Source organism: Uloborus diversus, chromosome 8 (assembly GCF_026930045.1).
Source record: "Uloborus diversus isolate 005 chromosome 8, Udiv.v.3.1, whole genome shotgun sequence".
NCBI classification, from domain to species: domain Eukaryota; kingdom Metazoa; phylum Arthropoda; class Arachnida; order Araneae; family Uloboridae; genus Uloborus; species Uloborus diversus.
Genome location: NC_072738.1, coordinates 125,459,898 through 125,476,090, shown reverse-complemented (window position 1 = coordinate 125,476,090; position 16,193 = coordinate 125,459,898). Strand labels below are relative to the sequence as shown.

At 30.0% G+C, this 16,193-nt stretch overlaps 1 protein-coding gene across 1 annotated transcript; it reads right to left on the bottom strand.

Moving 5' to 3' along the window:
* Positions 1-211: 211 nt before the first annotated feature.
* On the bottom strand, positions 212-15,819 carry LOC129227737 (uncharacterized). Its single transcript, XM_054862342.1, has 5 exons — positions 14,322-15,819; positions 10,286-10,471; positions 8,573-8,749; positions 5,754-5,837; positions 212-438 (listed from the first exon to the last, which is right to left on the bottom strand). The coding sequence occupies exons 1-5, from the start codon at positions 15,550-15,552 to the stop codon at positions 332-334; spliced, it is 1,785 nt and encodes a 594-aa protein (XP_054718317.1). The 5' UTR covers positions 15,553-15,819; the 3' UTR covers positions 212-331.
* Between the last annotated feature and the right edge of the window lie 374 nt (positions 15,820-16,193).

Here is a 16,193-nt window from a genome sequence, read left to right as displayed (position 1 = left end):
GAGTTGGCCCTGAACGGGTAATATCCCAGTTACGTAGAAATGAGAAAGTTATAGTTTTCTTTTTTTAAACATAAAAAAATTTCCTAACATTCTGAAGAAATTGTAACTTATTCACACATATATTTGCACTGTGAAAGTAGCAATAAAAAAAATGAAGACAGGGTTGAATGATGAATGATACAAAACATAAAATACAATTATGTTTCACCATTATATATCTTGTATTGGTCCTGAGAAGTTTAAGATAATGTTATCAGAAGATAAATCATTTTCTTGAATGCTATATCCCACTTCACGTAAATAGTCGAGTTCATAAACCTCTGTATCATCTTCATACTTTTGCATCCAGTCTTTCAAACATTTTGGAAGGGGGGGACTTCTTTAATACACACAATTTCATTAAAGAATACGCTGTTACTAACTGGACGTAGGAAAATTCTGGAGGAAAAAAAGAACGAGTTTTAAAAATATTTTACAGTAAAAAAGAACAAAATATTTTAAGAAAGTCAATTTTATGCTAGAAAATTTAAAAGCCCTCAATGATTAAAAAAAAAAAAAAAACAACCAACTTGTGTTCTTCAGAGTTTTGCAAACACCAGAACTGTGAGTTCTATTTTTCTATTCACCTTTATCCAATACAAACAAATGTTATATTCACAGGGTTCATAAACTTAGGGTTAAAAAAAAAAACCCAACTTTTCCAGGTTTTTCAGATTGTTTTTTTTAGAAAATTCCAGGTTACTCGCTTCATTCCAAATTAAGTTTAAATAATAACATTTTCAAAATAATTAAAAGAGTTTGAAGTAGCAATACAGAAGAACTGAAACTTTTCCCTATAGCTATAACTAAAAAAAAAAACACTTTTTTTTTCTTTTTCTCAAAATTTAAGGGTTGAAAATTGTGATGTTTCACATTATCTAAATTATTGATTTACAATGGTTGTGGCAAACCTAAACTGTCAGTATTGGGAACGCTTCGTAAATTCTAATCACAGCCTTACGACGCTGCCAGGTTAGGCTTGCCCCAAGTATAGAGAACAAAAAGAGACATTTGCTTAAAACTTGAATATGATGATAGATTAAAATTTTGAAATTTTTTAAAATCATGTATTCTTGGGTGGTATACAATATTAAAAAACTAGAAAATTCGCCTGTCAAGGTATGACGGATGAAAATCGCTTTTACATTTGAACGAAGCAATTGCCTGTTTGGTGATATTTTGATAGTTGGAATTTCAACCCTCACTCCAGTGGATTAACCTTAAACTCCAGCAGATAGCATTTGTAGTTGACCACTTTTTTTTGTTTCTTCATTCTCCTAAAATGACAGTATTACCAGTAAAACAGTTAAATTACGGGTTTCAGTTCAGCCTCATCAAAATAAAGCATTTCCCTACAAACGTTACGAAAATGTATTATCAAATTATCATGTCTTGTTGCGACATTCATGGTTAATAACCTCAGGAGTATTACTCGATCATTCGCTATTATATAAATGAGGATTACCATTTTGTTTCAATGGTGTTGTTCAATGGTTTTGTTTAATGTCAAAACATATTTTCTTGTCTCAATGTCAATCTGTTAATTTTTCAAAATCATTGTTCTTGACAACATGTGTGTGTGGGGGGGGGGGGGGGGACACCATTGTTCAAACAAATAGGGCCAAATTTCCGATGACATAAAAATCAAGTTTGTATGATTGATTTTGGAGTAGTTTTAGTGTCATTCCACGTCAAATCAACCACAAAAATGGGATTTTAACACCCACCGTCTCGGAATTTGATCAAACTTGGTATACTTCATCCCTGTATGCTTACAAGCAACCCCCTATTTTTTTTTCTTTTCAGTATCAATGCGTTTTGATTTTATAGCCTTTTGAAATTTGGCGATTTTACATTTTTCGTCATTTTCGAGACACTCAAACTGAGATGTTGTTGTTTATGAAAAAAATTATTTCTTGGTAACTAATGCTATAATCTTTTTGAACATTTTTACACAAAATAGAAAGACTTTGAACATGTTGATAAAAAATATCTTAATAATCTTAGTTTGCACAAATTGTTTTTAAAAAATTAGAAAATTGAAAATTTTGAATTTTTTTTTTTCAAAAAAAGGTGTTGGCAAAAATCTGAATTTCAACAAGAGGGTCACCCCTTAGTTTCTTTTGTTTCAATCTCAATGTATTTTAATTTCATAGACTTCTGAAATTTTTCGATTTTGCATTTTTTTGTCATTTTCAAAGACACTAACTGAGCTGTTTTTAAATTGGGAAAAAAAATGTTTCTCAGCAACTAATGACATTACCATTTTTAAAATTTTTGTAAAAAATGTTAAGACTGAGTATTTTTATAAAAAATATTATAATAATCTTAGTTTATACAAAGAATTTTTAAAAAATCAGAAAGTTAAACATTACGATTTTTTTTTGTTAAAAAAACTATATTGTCAAAATTCTAAATATGTAACATCAGGGTCAGTTTTAAAAATCATGATTTAAAGAAAAAATGATCATGAGTATGTGCGCTACCTTTTCCTATAAAAAAAGTTATGGATCTTTTAGGGATTCTGTCCCCTTCTCCCTAGAAACAATGAAAGCAACATAGAGAAAAGTTCTTCCATGTCTTTGAAACAAGAGTTCCCAGCAATAATTTTAAAAATTTAAATATGTGTTAAATATTGAACTCAAACATATAAATTTAATATTCAAGCTTTTTTAAAATTTTGAAATAGTTAAAAATTGTTTAAAATATAGATATTCTGAAAATAAGATATCATGAGATTCAAAAGTTGCAGACAACAATATTTGCATACGGATTGCTGCATTTTAGTACAGACAACTTAAAACAAAAGTAAAGTCTTAATACCAATTCATAATCATGCAGTTTCTAGTACTTTCAAGATCCCCCCCCCCCCCTACGTTTGAAAAAAATTGTTATCGTGGAACTGTTTTTCCATTCTAGTTTTACTGCTGTACAACGACAAATTCATCCTTTTAATTGTTTGAAAGTACATTTAACAACCCTTAAAAATTAATGGCCTGATTGTTTAGTAATAATATGTCCTAAATAAAGTAAATTACCTTTCCCCCCTCCCATCATAGCAAATGAAGAAATAAATTAGTATTTACGCACCTCTCGTATTCAATGGATTTTTATATTTTTCTAATGACAATTGGAAAGCAAATTTGGAAAAAAAATTTTTTGCCCAGATCCCCTCCCCCCCCACACACAGATTAATGACATAACTAACTCGCAGCTTTTCCTCAACTTACCTGGGGTTCCAAAATTTTAATTCCTAAATATTTTCTGTGTGTATCACTTATACTTATTAATGCTTAACATTCACATTATGAAAATTAATTCCAGTAAATGAATTTTCTATTACTTTTGTTTTCTTTCTTTGAAAAATTCATCATAAAATCAGTAATAGATTTGAATATTGTGTAAGGAATAAATACATATTTGTTGAAAAGAGATAAAAGCTTCTTGTTAGTCAGGTCTGATAAAGGTAACAAGTCCTGCTCACACTAGTTTAGAAAACAAGTAATGGTGCCTTCTTTCTCTACAAGCATCCCATAGGATACATTTTATCCTACCCTGCACAAAGTGGTTGCTTACTCCCCTGGATAAAAGATAAGAATTCTCTAAAAGAGCTTTTCTAAAATTTTGAGAAAAGGTTAATATGAAAGAAGGAATTGAACTAGAATAGCAATTGGATGTCGACTGATAGGGGTTGTAGCAAATGTGTGTCAAGTTAGAAAGGGTTTCTGCCAATGAAGTTAGCATTGGGCAGACCCTAAGAAAAATAAATGTCGAGTTACCTGGATTATCAGTGAGTCCAGTTACTGAAGCTTCACTATATTTGAACAGGAATATTTAGAATATAATGTTTATAAATCATTTGTACAAAATTAAAAGTGGCTTATAAAAGAACATACTGCCCTTGATAAAACTAATGTAGCAGTTAAAAAAGGAATCAATAAAAAGAAAGTGTCTTTTAAATAAAAAGTAGTTACCAATCTCACAGTCATAATATAAACAACTATAAATGTAAACCATACAGCTTGCTGATCAGCTGTCAAGTAATACCAGCTGTTCCTTTTTGGGAGCTAGTAAAGTAACAATAAAGTTAGGGAGGTGACAGACAAATATATTAGAAAGAAAACAAAATATCTAAAAAAATTACTAGTGAAGTGTAAAATAAAAATACTTGTCATTTGTACAAATGCCAGGTTATTAGGATCCATTTATGATCATCGAAACACTCAAGATAACAAAACACACTTTTAGGGTCAAATGAGATTGTTGCAAAGCCTTAATTGTAAACATTTTGGGCAATGGTAACCCTTTTCAATTCATACCCAATAAATTGCTAAGTTAAACCAAAACTTTTCTGGGTTATTCCATTGGATGATAGATAAACAAATCAAAGTTTCAGTTTCATTATTGCATTAGGTTAATAAAACAAGTCAAAAGCTTTGCAAACTAGTAGCATCTAGCTTTGAATTTGTTTTTTAGTCTGTTCTTTGCCCAGTTGCTTAGAGAAATCATTACTGAACAGATAATGAATTTTTACTTGTATTTGGCCTAGATCTGATGATGTACTGTAGAACCACCACACACAACTAGAATGACATACATTTTTTCTAATTTTCTTAGTAGAAAGGATGAAAAACAGACATAAAATAAAAGGAATTTAAGAACTATGAGCTGGTATTTGAAGGATTTTTAATACTTTGTATAAATTGCCTAATTATAAATTAGAATTAGATGAAAAGTTTTAAGTTCTATGTTGCCCTAAGTTCAACAATAGTTTTTAGTAAGCATAAATTGTAGGAAAGTTCGAATTTCGCGATATCTTATTTTTATTGTTTATTATTAATTAAGTTAATTATTTTCAATTCAAAAAAAATCTTGAGTATTTAAATGTTTACATTTAAATTCAAACACCAATGTATTTCAATATTTAAATTTACTTTAATGCAATTAGTAACTTAGTTTGTAATATTGTGATCAACTTTTTTTCATTTATCAAAAAAGGGGGCAGGGGGGGGGCAGAATCCCTCAAAGTCCCCTAAAGATTTTCATTTTATATGTTAGCACACATGTTAATGATCATTAAAAAATATATATAAATCATTTTAATTTAGACCCTCATGCCAAAAAATTAAAATTTTGACAATCATTTTTTTATTGAAAAAATTTTAAATTTTTCAGTTTGTTAATTTTTTAAAATTGCTGAATATAAATTTAGATTTTTGACATATTTTTTTCTGAAATACTTGAAATCTTAATATATAATATAAAAATTTTCAAAATTTTTTTATCTTACAGCTGCTGTTCATTCCGAGAAAACTATGACAACTAACACAAAATCGCAAAACTTTGAAGGGTCAAAAAATAAAAACCAATTTTTAATAGAGAAGAAATTCTTTAGGAGGTTACTTAGGACTATGAAAAGTAGAAGTATACAAAGTTTCATTGAAATCTGAGATGGTGGGTGTTGGGGTGTGGTTGAACTGACATGGAATGACCCATTAAGAAAAGGATCATATGACCAATCAAAAGTAAAATAGTTTGACCCCTTACAATATTTCAGGTCAGAGTGAGAACAGAAAGCATTCTTGACTCAACAATGAAGAAGGAGAAAAGTAGATCGACCAGAATTTGAAAAAATAAACTTTCAGGAAAAAAAAACAGAACAGTAAAGTGACTTGTAATAACAAAATACAATAAAAATATGCACAAATAAGTACCTTTATCTGCATCAGAATGCAAGAAAAGACTCATCAAAAAAGAATGATCACTATCTTCATCTGGACAAAGCATTAATATGTCAGCTGAAAAAGAGAAAAGCATAACTTTTTTATTACAACATTTAAAGAAAATGAAGACTGATTTGATTTTTTAAGTCACTTTTAATTATTTTGAAAATTATAGGATATGTTTAAAAAGAGGTTCATAAAAATAAATGCATCATAAACTTTAAAAAAAAAAAAGCTTAACCTACAACTGTTTTTAATTATGTTACAGTAATTTCTGGATGAAACACTGCGACATTTACAATCGACTTTTCTTTTTATTGCCCCAATTGTAGCCCAACTTTTTAAACAAAAAAAATAAAGAAATAGATACCGACACATTCTGACGCAATAATATATTATTCACCTGCGAATTAAAAGCTTTAATTACAGTTAGGGATGTAAAATTTAAGGAAATTTTGAAGTGGTGGAAAAAAAAATGTTTTTCTTCGGGAAAAATTGGAACAAATGACTTTTTTATGAATAAAAATAGGGTTTCTTAATAGTTCTGTGTTTCTTGGAACATATAAAGAGTTAAGCAATAAAAAATGTATGCAATCCACACATCTTTTTCTGCTTGACAGAAATACACATAAAAATAAGTTTAATTAGAAAAAATAAAGTATTATAACTGAGAGCTTTCTTGGTCAGAAATAAGTCAAGTTGTCGTTCAACCAATAATATTGGATAAGGAGTGTCTAATCATAACAATGACATTTTTAGATTGCCTTGAAACTTGAAATAATTGTAATTTTTGTATTTCAAACATGAATAGCATTGTTTGAAAGAAAAATAAGTATGATTTCCCCTTTATTACAATGTAACTTTACTGTCTGAAAATGAAAGCGTTTGAGTTTTGATGAGTTTTCAACATATTTGAACCCCTCCACCCTCTGTCAAAGTTTCACTCTTCACCATACCCCTTCTCTCTTTGGCATATGTCACTGTTTTTCATAAACATTCTTATATATATAAAAGAAAACTTGCAATGTCACATTCTCTCCATTGTATGTTTCTTTTATCATTTCTTTTCTCCCCCTTGTCACTAAGTGTTACAATTTCATTAACCCCACCTTAAAGCAAGACTTTATTCCTGAACAGCAAGCTGCTTTGTGATAACCCAGTGCAAGTAGATATTTTCTTACTATTTGTTTACGTATGCAATGCAAAAACAATTCTTGCGCGGCGTTGGTGCCAAAAATTTGACGCCAATGGATAAAGATTGCCAATGTCCTAGAAACATTGAAAACTTCCAGAATGAAATGATACCGCAAAATTCAGTTAATACGTAAAACTTCTGTATAAACAATATTCTTTGTAAAAAGATCACTTAATCATGCCAAATTATTCAATATTATTGAGTACCTAAGGAGGCATGTCCTTTTCTGTTAGTAATATAAAATTTTCATCTATAAAATGAACAAACTCGACTTGCGACAGCGTATAAATAAAATTAAGTATTAAAGTCGCAAAAACAATCAAAAGGGATGATTTTAACTGTCTGTAATTACCTAGGAAGCCTTAGTAATAAAAACAAATGCAAGAATTTCATTTCTTTACGCTCAAGCGAGAAATGGCAACACATATTATCCAGCAATTTCTCCACGCTAACTAAGTCGCGTGAAAAATCAAATAAAAATGAATTTTCGCTAACTTATTATTGCTTCTAGCTCCTTTTCTAGTCATCTTAGCGAATTTCTGTTTTTGAGCCGTGAAACAAGGTTTAACGTTTTGAGAGGTATTTTTCACGATCTTTCCAATCATACCAAACTCAAAGCACTAAAATGCATTTTTCCTGGAGAAAAAGTGGTTTAAAAAATAAATAAAAACTTAATGTTTCACGTTTCCAACAATGAATTTCAACAATGGAAAAGAGATAAAATTAAAAATTTTGAGTTTCGCTAACTAAAAAACGCTTATAACATTTTTTCTATTGCATTTAGATTATTGAACCTTGGGCGCCCTGATAATTTTTTTGTTAAGAGTATTTTTTTAAGACCTTTCTAACTATATCAAATTTGAAAAATTCGACCGTCCGTTTGTGTAGAAAGAGCCATTTAGGACATAAATGCTTTTTTTTAAAAAATTAATATCTGTTAATCAAGCGTTTGATTTCAAAAATTTTTAATGATGACACTAAAACTTGGCAATAGCTATCAAATACAAAAAGAATGAAGGAAATTGGTTCACAAACAGAGGAGAAATCGGTACCAAAAGAAATCTGCTTGTCTATTAATGTATAAAGATTTGGAAAATTCAAATTGCTGAGAAAGGTAACTTACAACTCAAATTACATGAGCCTAACCTCAGAAGTGCTGTAAGGGGGATTGAGTGTAGACCAGAGGCGTAAAAGAATGATGATTTGTATATTTAAATGTTCCTTGATTGCACAAAAATTTGATATTGCATGATTTTGAAAGTGCTCTGCTGCCATCTTGACTAAATACATTACTTTTTAAATCTGTTTTCATTTATAAATTTATGTTTTACTTATATACTTATATATAAAATCCATATATATATATATATATATATATATATATATATATATATATAAATATATATATATATACACACAAAATTTAAAAAAGTGCTTCTGCATCTTGCACAAACGATTAAATTAATGTAAAAAAAATCTCCCCAGATAGAATTACTGACACTGATGAAAGAACATTTTTTGCTAATTTAGTATTTTAGAGAGGAAATAAAATTCAAAAAATGAGGTCTTTGAAAAGGAGAGAGAGAGAATTTCAGTGTTATCAAAAATCACTTACTATAAATATGGCAAAAGAACTTAAATGCCTTTTCATAGGAGACTTGAGTTGAGTAATTTTTCAAGTAAGGTAACACAAAGGAATCTAAAACCGTTGTCTTCGTCCATGTCCAACTTTGGAAGGCAGATAAAATCACCAAGGGAGAACCAACCATGAAGTCAAATTCACTAAATGACCCTGAAAATAAAAAGGCAATGACAAAATAAATTATCTATTCAACTTTATTTTAAAATATACAGTTGGCTCTCTATTTAACGACTTTCATGGGAACACAAAAAATCGTCCTTAAGTAGAATGCGTCCTTAAGTAGAATGCTTTTATAAGTACAGTGGAGCATCTGAGACCGCGAAAAGTCTTCTTTAAATAGAGAAAGTCGTTAAACAGATAAAGATTTGGAAATTTCAAATTGCTGAGAAAGGTAAGTTACAACACAAATTACACGAGCCTAACCTCAAAAGTGCTGTAAGGGGGATTGAGTGTAGACCAGAGGCGTAAAAACAGAGTCGTTAAACAGAGAACATAAATGAAATGTTAATCAAAATAAAGTTCTTTCCCTTTTTTATTTGATTTAAAGACCTATATTTCAATTTTGTTTGACAAATTTTCAAAACATTTTTATTATAAATCCACGAATTTACTTGAAAATTTACAAGCTGCTGGAATTTTTATTTTCTGAAAACATAGTTTAACATTGTTAGTTTTATTGCTTTAATTTAGTTAGCACGGGATTGTAAGAGAAGTATTTTCAACAATAATGACTCACAATGATTGCAGACTTACTTGTACTTTTAAAAAGACTTAGCAGAATTTTTTTTAGAAATTCAAGGTGTCACTTAGGAGTACTATCTGTAAAAGTTTTACTTTAATACACAATAACTTGTTGAAAAAATTTTTAAGGATGATAAATTGAGTTTGACCATTTTAAGGGTGACAATTTGAGTGTCTTAGATTTCGGAAGTTCTTTTTTGGTGGATCTTTCTCAGTTTTTGTATGAATCAGATCAGTGACAGCAGCTGCCATACATACTATATTTTGTCTCTAATTAACGCACAGGAAAATATAAAATAACAGAAAGCTGTTCTCATTAAATAGAAAATGTCAATTCTTTAAACATAATGTAATTAGGCCCATAATTAATTTAAAAAAAACTAAAAAATGCATTTTCATATTTAATAATATAGTGATCTCTCTCTTATATGGGACCTATGTTATAGGCGTTTTTCACTAATGCTCGTTTTCTCATGGGCCCGGCGAGTCATATAGGAAAACAGTGTTAGCTCTTGTTCATTTATACACGAAATCTAAAACTAACCTAACCAACTCGTGGAACTATTCTCTTCCACTCTGATGGAGTCACCAAGTCACAGTATGATAAGGTTCTATTGCATACATTTTTTTCTATAATTTTTAATTTTACTCACGGAATACACACAAACAAATATTGCTCCAAGGAAATCCCATCATTCGGGCAAAATCTGGAATTGACTCCCTTCAGAACTTAGACACATAATGAAATTAGGCATTTTTTTAACCTATTTTGTTGTTTTTTCCCAACAAAATGTATTATAGACAAACCCCCCCTCCCCCCAGAATTTTTTTGAAATGACAGGTCTGTTCCAAGGCTTCACAAAGCACAATTTCAAGACCACTTAAGAAATTTATTTAGTGAAAGCAGATAAGATTACACGTTGAGGGGAGAAAAACTAAACCTACCTTCTTGAACTAGTTTTAAAATATTGTGCTTAACAGTAGTACATGTTTCAAGAACATCAAACCTTGGAGGGGCTTTCAAATTTTTGGACAAGAAATCGATGCAACTGTTCCACTGAGCGTCATTCAGATCTTTCGGTCTTTGAGCAGCTCCGTAAGCAAGACACTGAAGAAATAAATCTTCAATATCTGGAAAGAAAATATAAATAAATAAATAAACCATAAAAATAAGTAAAGAAAAGTTAAAGCCTATAATTTTGTAAATGCACATGTAGTATAGTTAAAATTTGAACTTGAAGTCTTTTTGATACACTCCAGAGAAAACGCAGGAAGAAAGAATTTCTGTCCAAAAGCAAGCTATTTCATTTTTATGCATTAAATCAAGCAAGTACAGGGTCATTTAAAATGCACTTTTATATTTAAAAATTTGTGTATTTGATATTTTTTCACTATTTAATCTATTTTTCAGTTGTGCATAAAACTGAAAATTTCTGATTTAATTATGTAGTATGGAAAGTCAAGGTTTGTGGGACTAAGGGGTATTTTGGATCAGTCACAATTATTTCAATACAGTATTTCCTCAATTTCACGATTGTCAAACGACTAGAAAAAGTTATCGTTAAATCGAGGAGCATAGATATTGACTTCAGTCAAATCCGAGTCAGTGAAATATATCATTAAATTGAGGAAACCCTTAAATTGGGTATCGTTAAATAGAAGATATAGTATTCATATTTTTAATTTTAATTTATAACCTACAAATAACACTTCTAGTCCTACAAATCCTGCAATAAAATCACATAGTAGTTATATTGAACAAATATTGTTTCAGGAAATGATTGGAGAAGTTAATTAAATTTGTCTCCAAAAGAAAGTTCTTTTTGTCACAATTATTTGTAGTTTCTATTTCTTGCCCAAAGGAAAAAATCATAATATATATATATATATATATATATATATATATATATATATATATATATATAAACCTCGTTAAGTTGTCCCTCAAGGGATCAAAAATTTTTGACTACTTATGTGGAGTAGGAAATTAAGGAAGAACAAAGAAGTCTTACAAATATTAATGAATAGCTGTAGAATTCTGTGAGAAAAACAATACCTTATGTCATCAATGTCTATAAATTTTTGGTTTATAAATCTTTGTTTTATTTTCGCTTACTTTATACATTATTTGATAGCAACAACTTATTTTAATGTAGTTACGGTACATTAATGCAATCCTTCAATGTTAACTGGTGAAGTTGTTGCTTTCGGAAAAGAACTATCTCTTCTAACATACATCAAGCTTTAAATTCTGTGTTGCAGTTCCTTGAACGGATGTTAAATACTGACTAACTTTCTCCAGGTATTAGATTTTGTCTGTCTTGTTGGAAAGAGTTTGATTCATATTCTCGGCACTCGGCAGAGTCACAGTAAGAAGTATGCTTTGAATGACCAGAACCGAGGATCGAGATTTCAAGGAAAAATGACTATCATTGCCTTTCAACTAAGTCCGACACTATCTTCTAAGATCCAATAAAGAAAAGGAATTTTAGAAAACAATTTTTGAGTGACTAGTTAACAGGGTAAAATTAAATTTGGTGACCAGTAAAGGAGGATCATTTTACATTACTATGAATGAGACCTTGTCGGGACCAAAGAAAAACGACCACTTAAACGGAGTGACCACTTAACCGGTCGACTACTTATTGAGGTTTCACTGTGTGTGTGTATATATATATATATATATATAATGGCATTTCTTCAGACCCACTTTTAGAGGTACATTGATCCACTTTTAGAAGAACACACATACACACAAAAAGCTTTTACAAAAAATATATTCCAGTAACAGCAGCAGTGCAATTGATGACGGCCCAAATTGAGCTGATTGTTGCAAAATTGTAGATGATTCTAGCATAAATAGGGACAAAGAAAAAGTTGGTTAATTTAAATATTACTGTAATTTAAAAGGTTATATTGATATTTAAATTTGATGCTATTTGTTTTGGGTAGTTCTCAAAAGGTGGGAACAAAAACGTTGCTTTTGAGTCATTTTAAAAATTTTGGAATTTGAAATCAATTTTGCTTTTATTGCATAACATGTACACCTAGAACATCAAACACGAACATAAAAAGACAGTAGGTATTTATAAAAATTAATAAATAGCAAATTTAATGATCGGTCTGTAGGTAACAGATTTTGGACATACAGTTGTCCATTAGGTAACAGATTTTGGACATACAGTTGTCCATTAGGTAACAGATTTTGGACAGCAACATAATGAAAATTTCAGTTTTTGAACTTTTCCAATGAAAATTTTCTGCAATGAAAAATACAGGATTTATGAAGCACATGAATGACCTTATATACTGGTCTAAAAATAATAAAATTTTGTTATGGTTTTGTAGAATCCAGAAAAAAAACTATTTTGCCAGAGTAGGTGATAAAGTCGTCAAAACCGACGCTGTTGGCGAAAACCTGAATTCCTCTCTGGTATCCCTTTGCTTATCGTACGCTGTGAGTTGTCGCCAATCGGGGTTTGCTTGGCGATTTTTGCCGCCTATTTTTACTATTCGTTACAATCATAAGTTGAGTTTCTACTATTATTTATGTAATGTTTAATGCATAACGTATTAATTGTGCAAAATAGCAATAGATTAAAGAAATTTACATTATAATAGCCTTTTTTATTAAGGTCACAAGACTGAAGATCATATTATAATATTGAATAAATGGACAGAATTATCGGCGTCTAGATCATAACACAATTTGGACATCTCACATATATGTTTAAAAAAAATGATTTTGTTTCAAAGATACTGCATAAAAACATATGAAAACACTTTAAAATGATTAACAATTGATTTTGAGGATAAAAAAATAACTTTAGAACATATAAATCATATATTTGGTAGTCAAATAATAGCATTGTCAAGATCGTAACTTTTGGACATACATGAAACTTCCAACTTCCTTTTTTTCTTAAATTTTTTACTCAATAATCTGTCTTGATTTTTTTAATTTGTAGAAAATATTATCAAAAAAATATTCAGTTTGAGATTCATACCCTTAATTTTGTTTTGAAACGCTTGGAAATAATTTAAAAAAAAAATTTTTGTGATGGTACTTTTGCTCAGTTAATGTTTTGAAAGTCCAAAATTGTGCCTTTTAGCAAAGAAAATATTTTTTAAAGGGTATTTGAAGAGCATTTTTTCTATAATTTATGTCAATTCTTGTCTCTATACAGTATTATTATTTAACTCAAAACTTTTTGAGTCAATTAAAATGAAAGTTATTTGGTGTTGAAGCTTCAAAGTTGAGGTCTGTATTTGCTCCCACCTTTTGAGAACTGCCCTTCTAAACACAAAAGAAAATAAGTTTGTTGTCAATATTGGACAATATTTAACATTAAAATTGTAACAGAAGTTCTTTGAGCAATGCAGACTGACATACCCTGGGCATGAAGCACAATAGTGTACATTATAAGGTTCTGAAAAAAAAAATTAATCCAAAAAAAGTTGAATTGAGCATTTTCAAAAACATCTGAGATCATCAGAAATATTTGATAGAACTTATGGTGGAAATCCAAACTGCTCTTTTAATTTTTTTATAATAAATAAAAAGTAGAAAAGTGCACCAACATACCCCAACTGACCTCTACCCATTTCTCAAATTTTCAGTAATCAGAGTGGGCGTGGATCTAAAACAATTCGGAACATTGGGACTTGGCTATATTGAGAATGCAAAATAATTCAGGTTTTTAAATTATCAAAAATTTTAAAAAGTTGAAAATAGGGGAACATAACACTAATTTATCACACTAAACTATTGTTGCATCAAATTGTTACTTTAAGTTTTATAGAGAATTTTATTGAAATCTTCATTTTGCGCCAAAGTAAATGCTGCTACTTTGAAATGGTAGCGTAAACGGAGCTTAAAAAAGTTTTCCAAAGTCACTAAATTAAATTTCTATAAATTTCAGAACATAACAAAGCAAAATCAATAACAGTAATTTTTTCAGCAATAAAAAATTCTTATTACCTGGCATTTTAGAAATACCCCGGAATAGCTCTTTCCATACACCAGCAATTGAGGCAATTAGGTATGGTGCAAACTTGTGCCTCATCTTCAGAAGTCGACTACACAACATTAATGCATTTGTGGAACAATTTAAAACTCTGCAAATTTTAGTAAAGACACGACAAAGGGCACTTAATCCACAGACCTGAATCTGTTCTTTAAATGGTATTATGAAATAAAGAGATTTCATCGCGGTTGGTAATAAACTATCAAAAGCTCCCCCAACATTATATTGTATTGTGTAAAAAGCATTGATGATACACTCTTCTAAAGCTGGTAATAAATCTGATGCCTCATTTTCAAGAGAGTAGTAGAATAGCGGAATTTTTTTTGATTTCGTTAAATGTTCAATTGCGGCAAGTAAAATAGTGTTAATACAGGGAGCATTTTTTGAATTGAGCAAGTCTTTGACTAAAGTCTTGTAACCTTTCTCAAGATGTTGTACACTTCCCTTAACCGCTTTTTTGAATGCTTTGAGTAGGTTAGATCTAACCTGTTCGTACGCAACAGGACTTGCGAGCGAAGTATCTTCCATAAATTCTTCAGTACAATCATCATTTGCTAGTTCATTATAATTTTCTCTATCAATATTATGCGCTTCCACAATTGATTCATTGCTGCAAAAAGCAGAATCTGTGTCCCTGTTTGTTTGCAAAGAATCAGTATTTGTTTTCTCAAGTGTATCCAAACTATCTGTTGGTTCAGAAAACAAAAACTCATTTGAATTATCTTCTGTCACAAAACTCTCAAGCTTATTTTTTGATTTAGAAGCAGAGCTTGGAAATTCAACATTTCCACCTAACTTTTCAATATCAGTAGATACCAGCGCAACAGTTGGTTCCCATAATATTGAGGGAAAATCTATTTCATTATTTACTGTTCTATTTCTTTCAATTAATTGACTACTTTCAACAAATTTTGAACTTTTTTCTTCAGCAATAGAGTTGCAGTAATCAGATATATACTCTGGTCTGCTATTTTCTCTTTCTGTATTCTCCACTTTTTCACACTCATTAGAAATGCTATGGTTACCATCATTAAACAGATCAATAATAGAATTTGCATATTTTTTATCGTCTTCTTTAGAAGATTTATTTTGTTCTGGTTTTGAATCTTTTACAATGTCATTGTGATCTAAAGCTACAGTAGTTTTGTCAGTTTCATGTGAAGTGGATTTTTTTGACTTCCGCATAGAATGTTTACTTACTTTAACCAATTTACATTTCTTAACAGAATCTAATTCATGAGCACCTTCCTCCTCCTTTCCACATTCATTAGAAATACTATTGCTTTCTGTAAAAGATTTCCTTTTTTTCGATTCTGAATCTTTCAAAATGTCATTGTGATCCAAGGTTGCACTTATCTCTTCCTTTTCAGGTGAAGTGAATTTTTTCGATTTCAGTCGAGAATTTTTATTTACTTTAACTAATTTACATTTCTTAGGAGAATCTACTTCATGGGCACCTTCCTCCTCCTTTCCAATTTCATTAGAAATGCTATTATTTTCGGTAAAAGATTCTCTTTTTTCCCATTCCGAATCTTTCACAATGTCATTGTGATCGAAGTTTGCACTTGTCTCTTCCTTTTCGAGTGAAGTGGATTTCTTCGATTGGATTTTGCCTCTACTGTGTTTGAAGGAAAAATTAGGTTCCGTTTTTTCTTGATCTGAACTAGTAATTTTATTATTACTTTTGTTTGGCTCAACTGCTCCTTCAGACATTAATGAAGATTGGACATCTTTAGATGCATCAGTTTGCTCAGTACTTGCATTTACTCTCGAGGTGAAATTATTTGTATTTTCAGAGTGATTTACAAGTTGAAATTCATCACTCA

Bases quoted from the DNA above. Each gene is read 5' to 3' on its own strand.
- LOC129227737 (XM_054862342.1), bottom strand. From the start codon at position 15,552: ATGCGGAAGTCAAAAAAATCCACTTCACATGAAACTGACAAAACTACT. The intron at 8,750-10,285 runs GTAGGTTTAGTT...TTTTATTTTCAG, and splicing joins TTTAAAACTAGTTCAAGAAG to GGTCATTTAGTGAATTTGAC. The intron at 439-5,753 runs GTACTTATTTGT...TTTTTCCTCCAG, and splicing joins GCATTCTGATGCAGATAAAG to AATTTTCCTACGTCCAGTTA.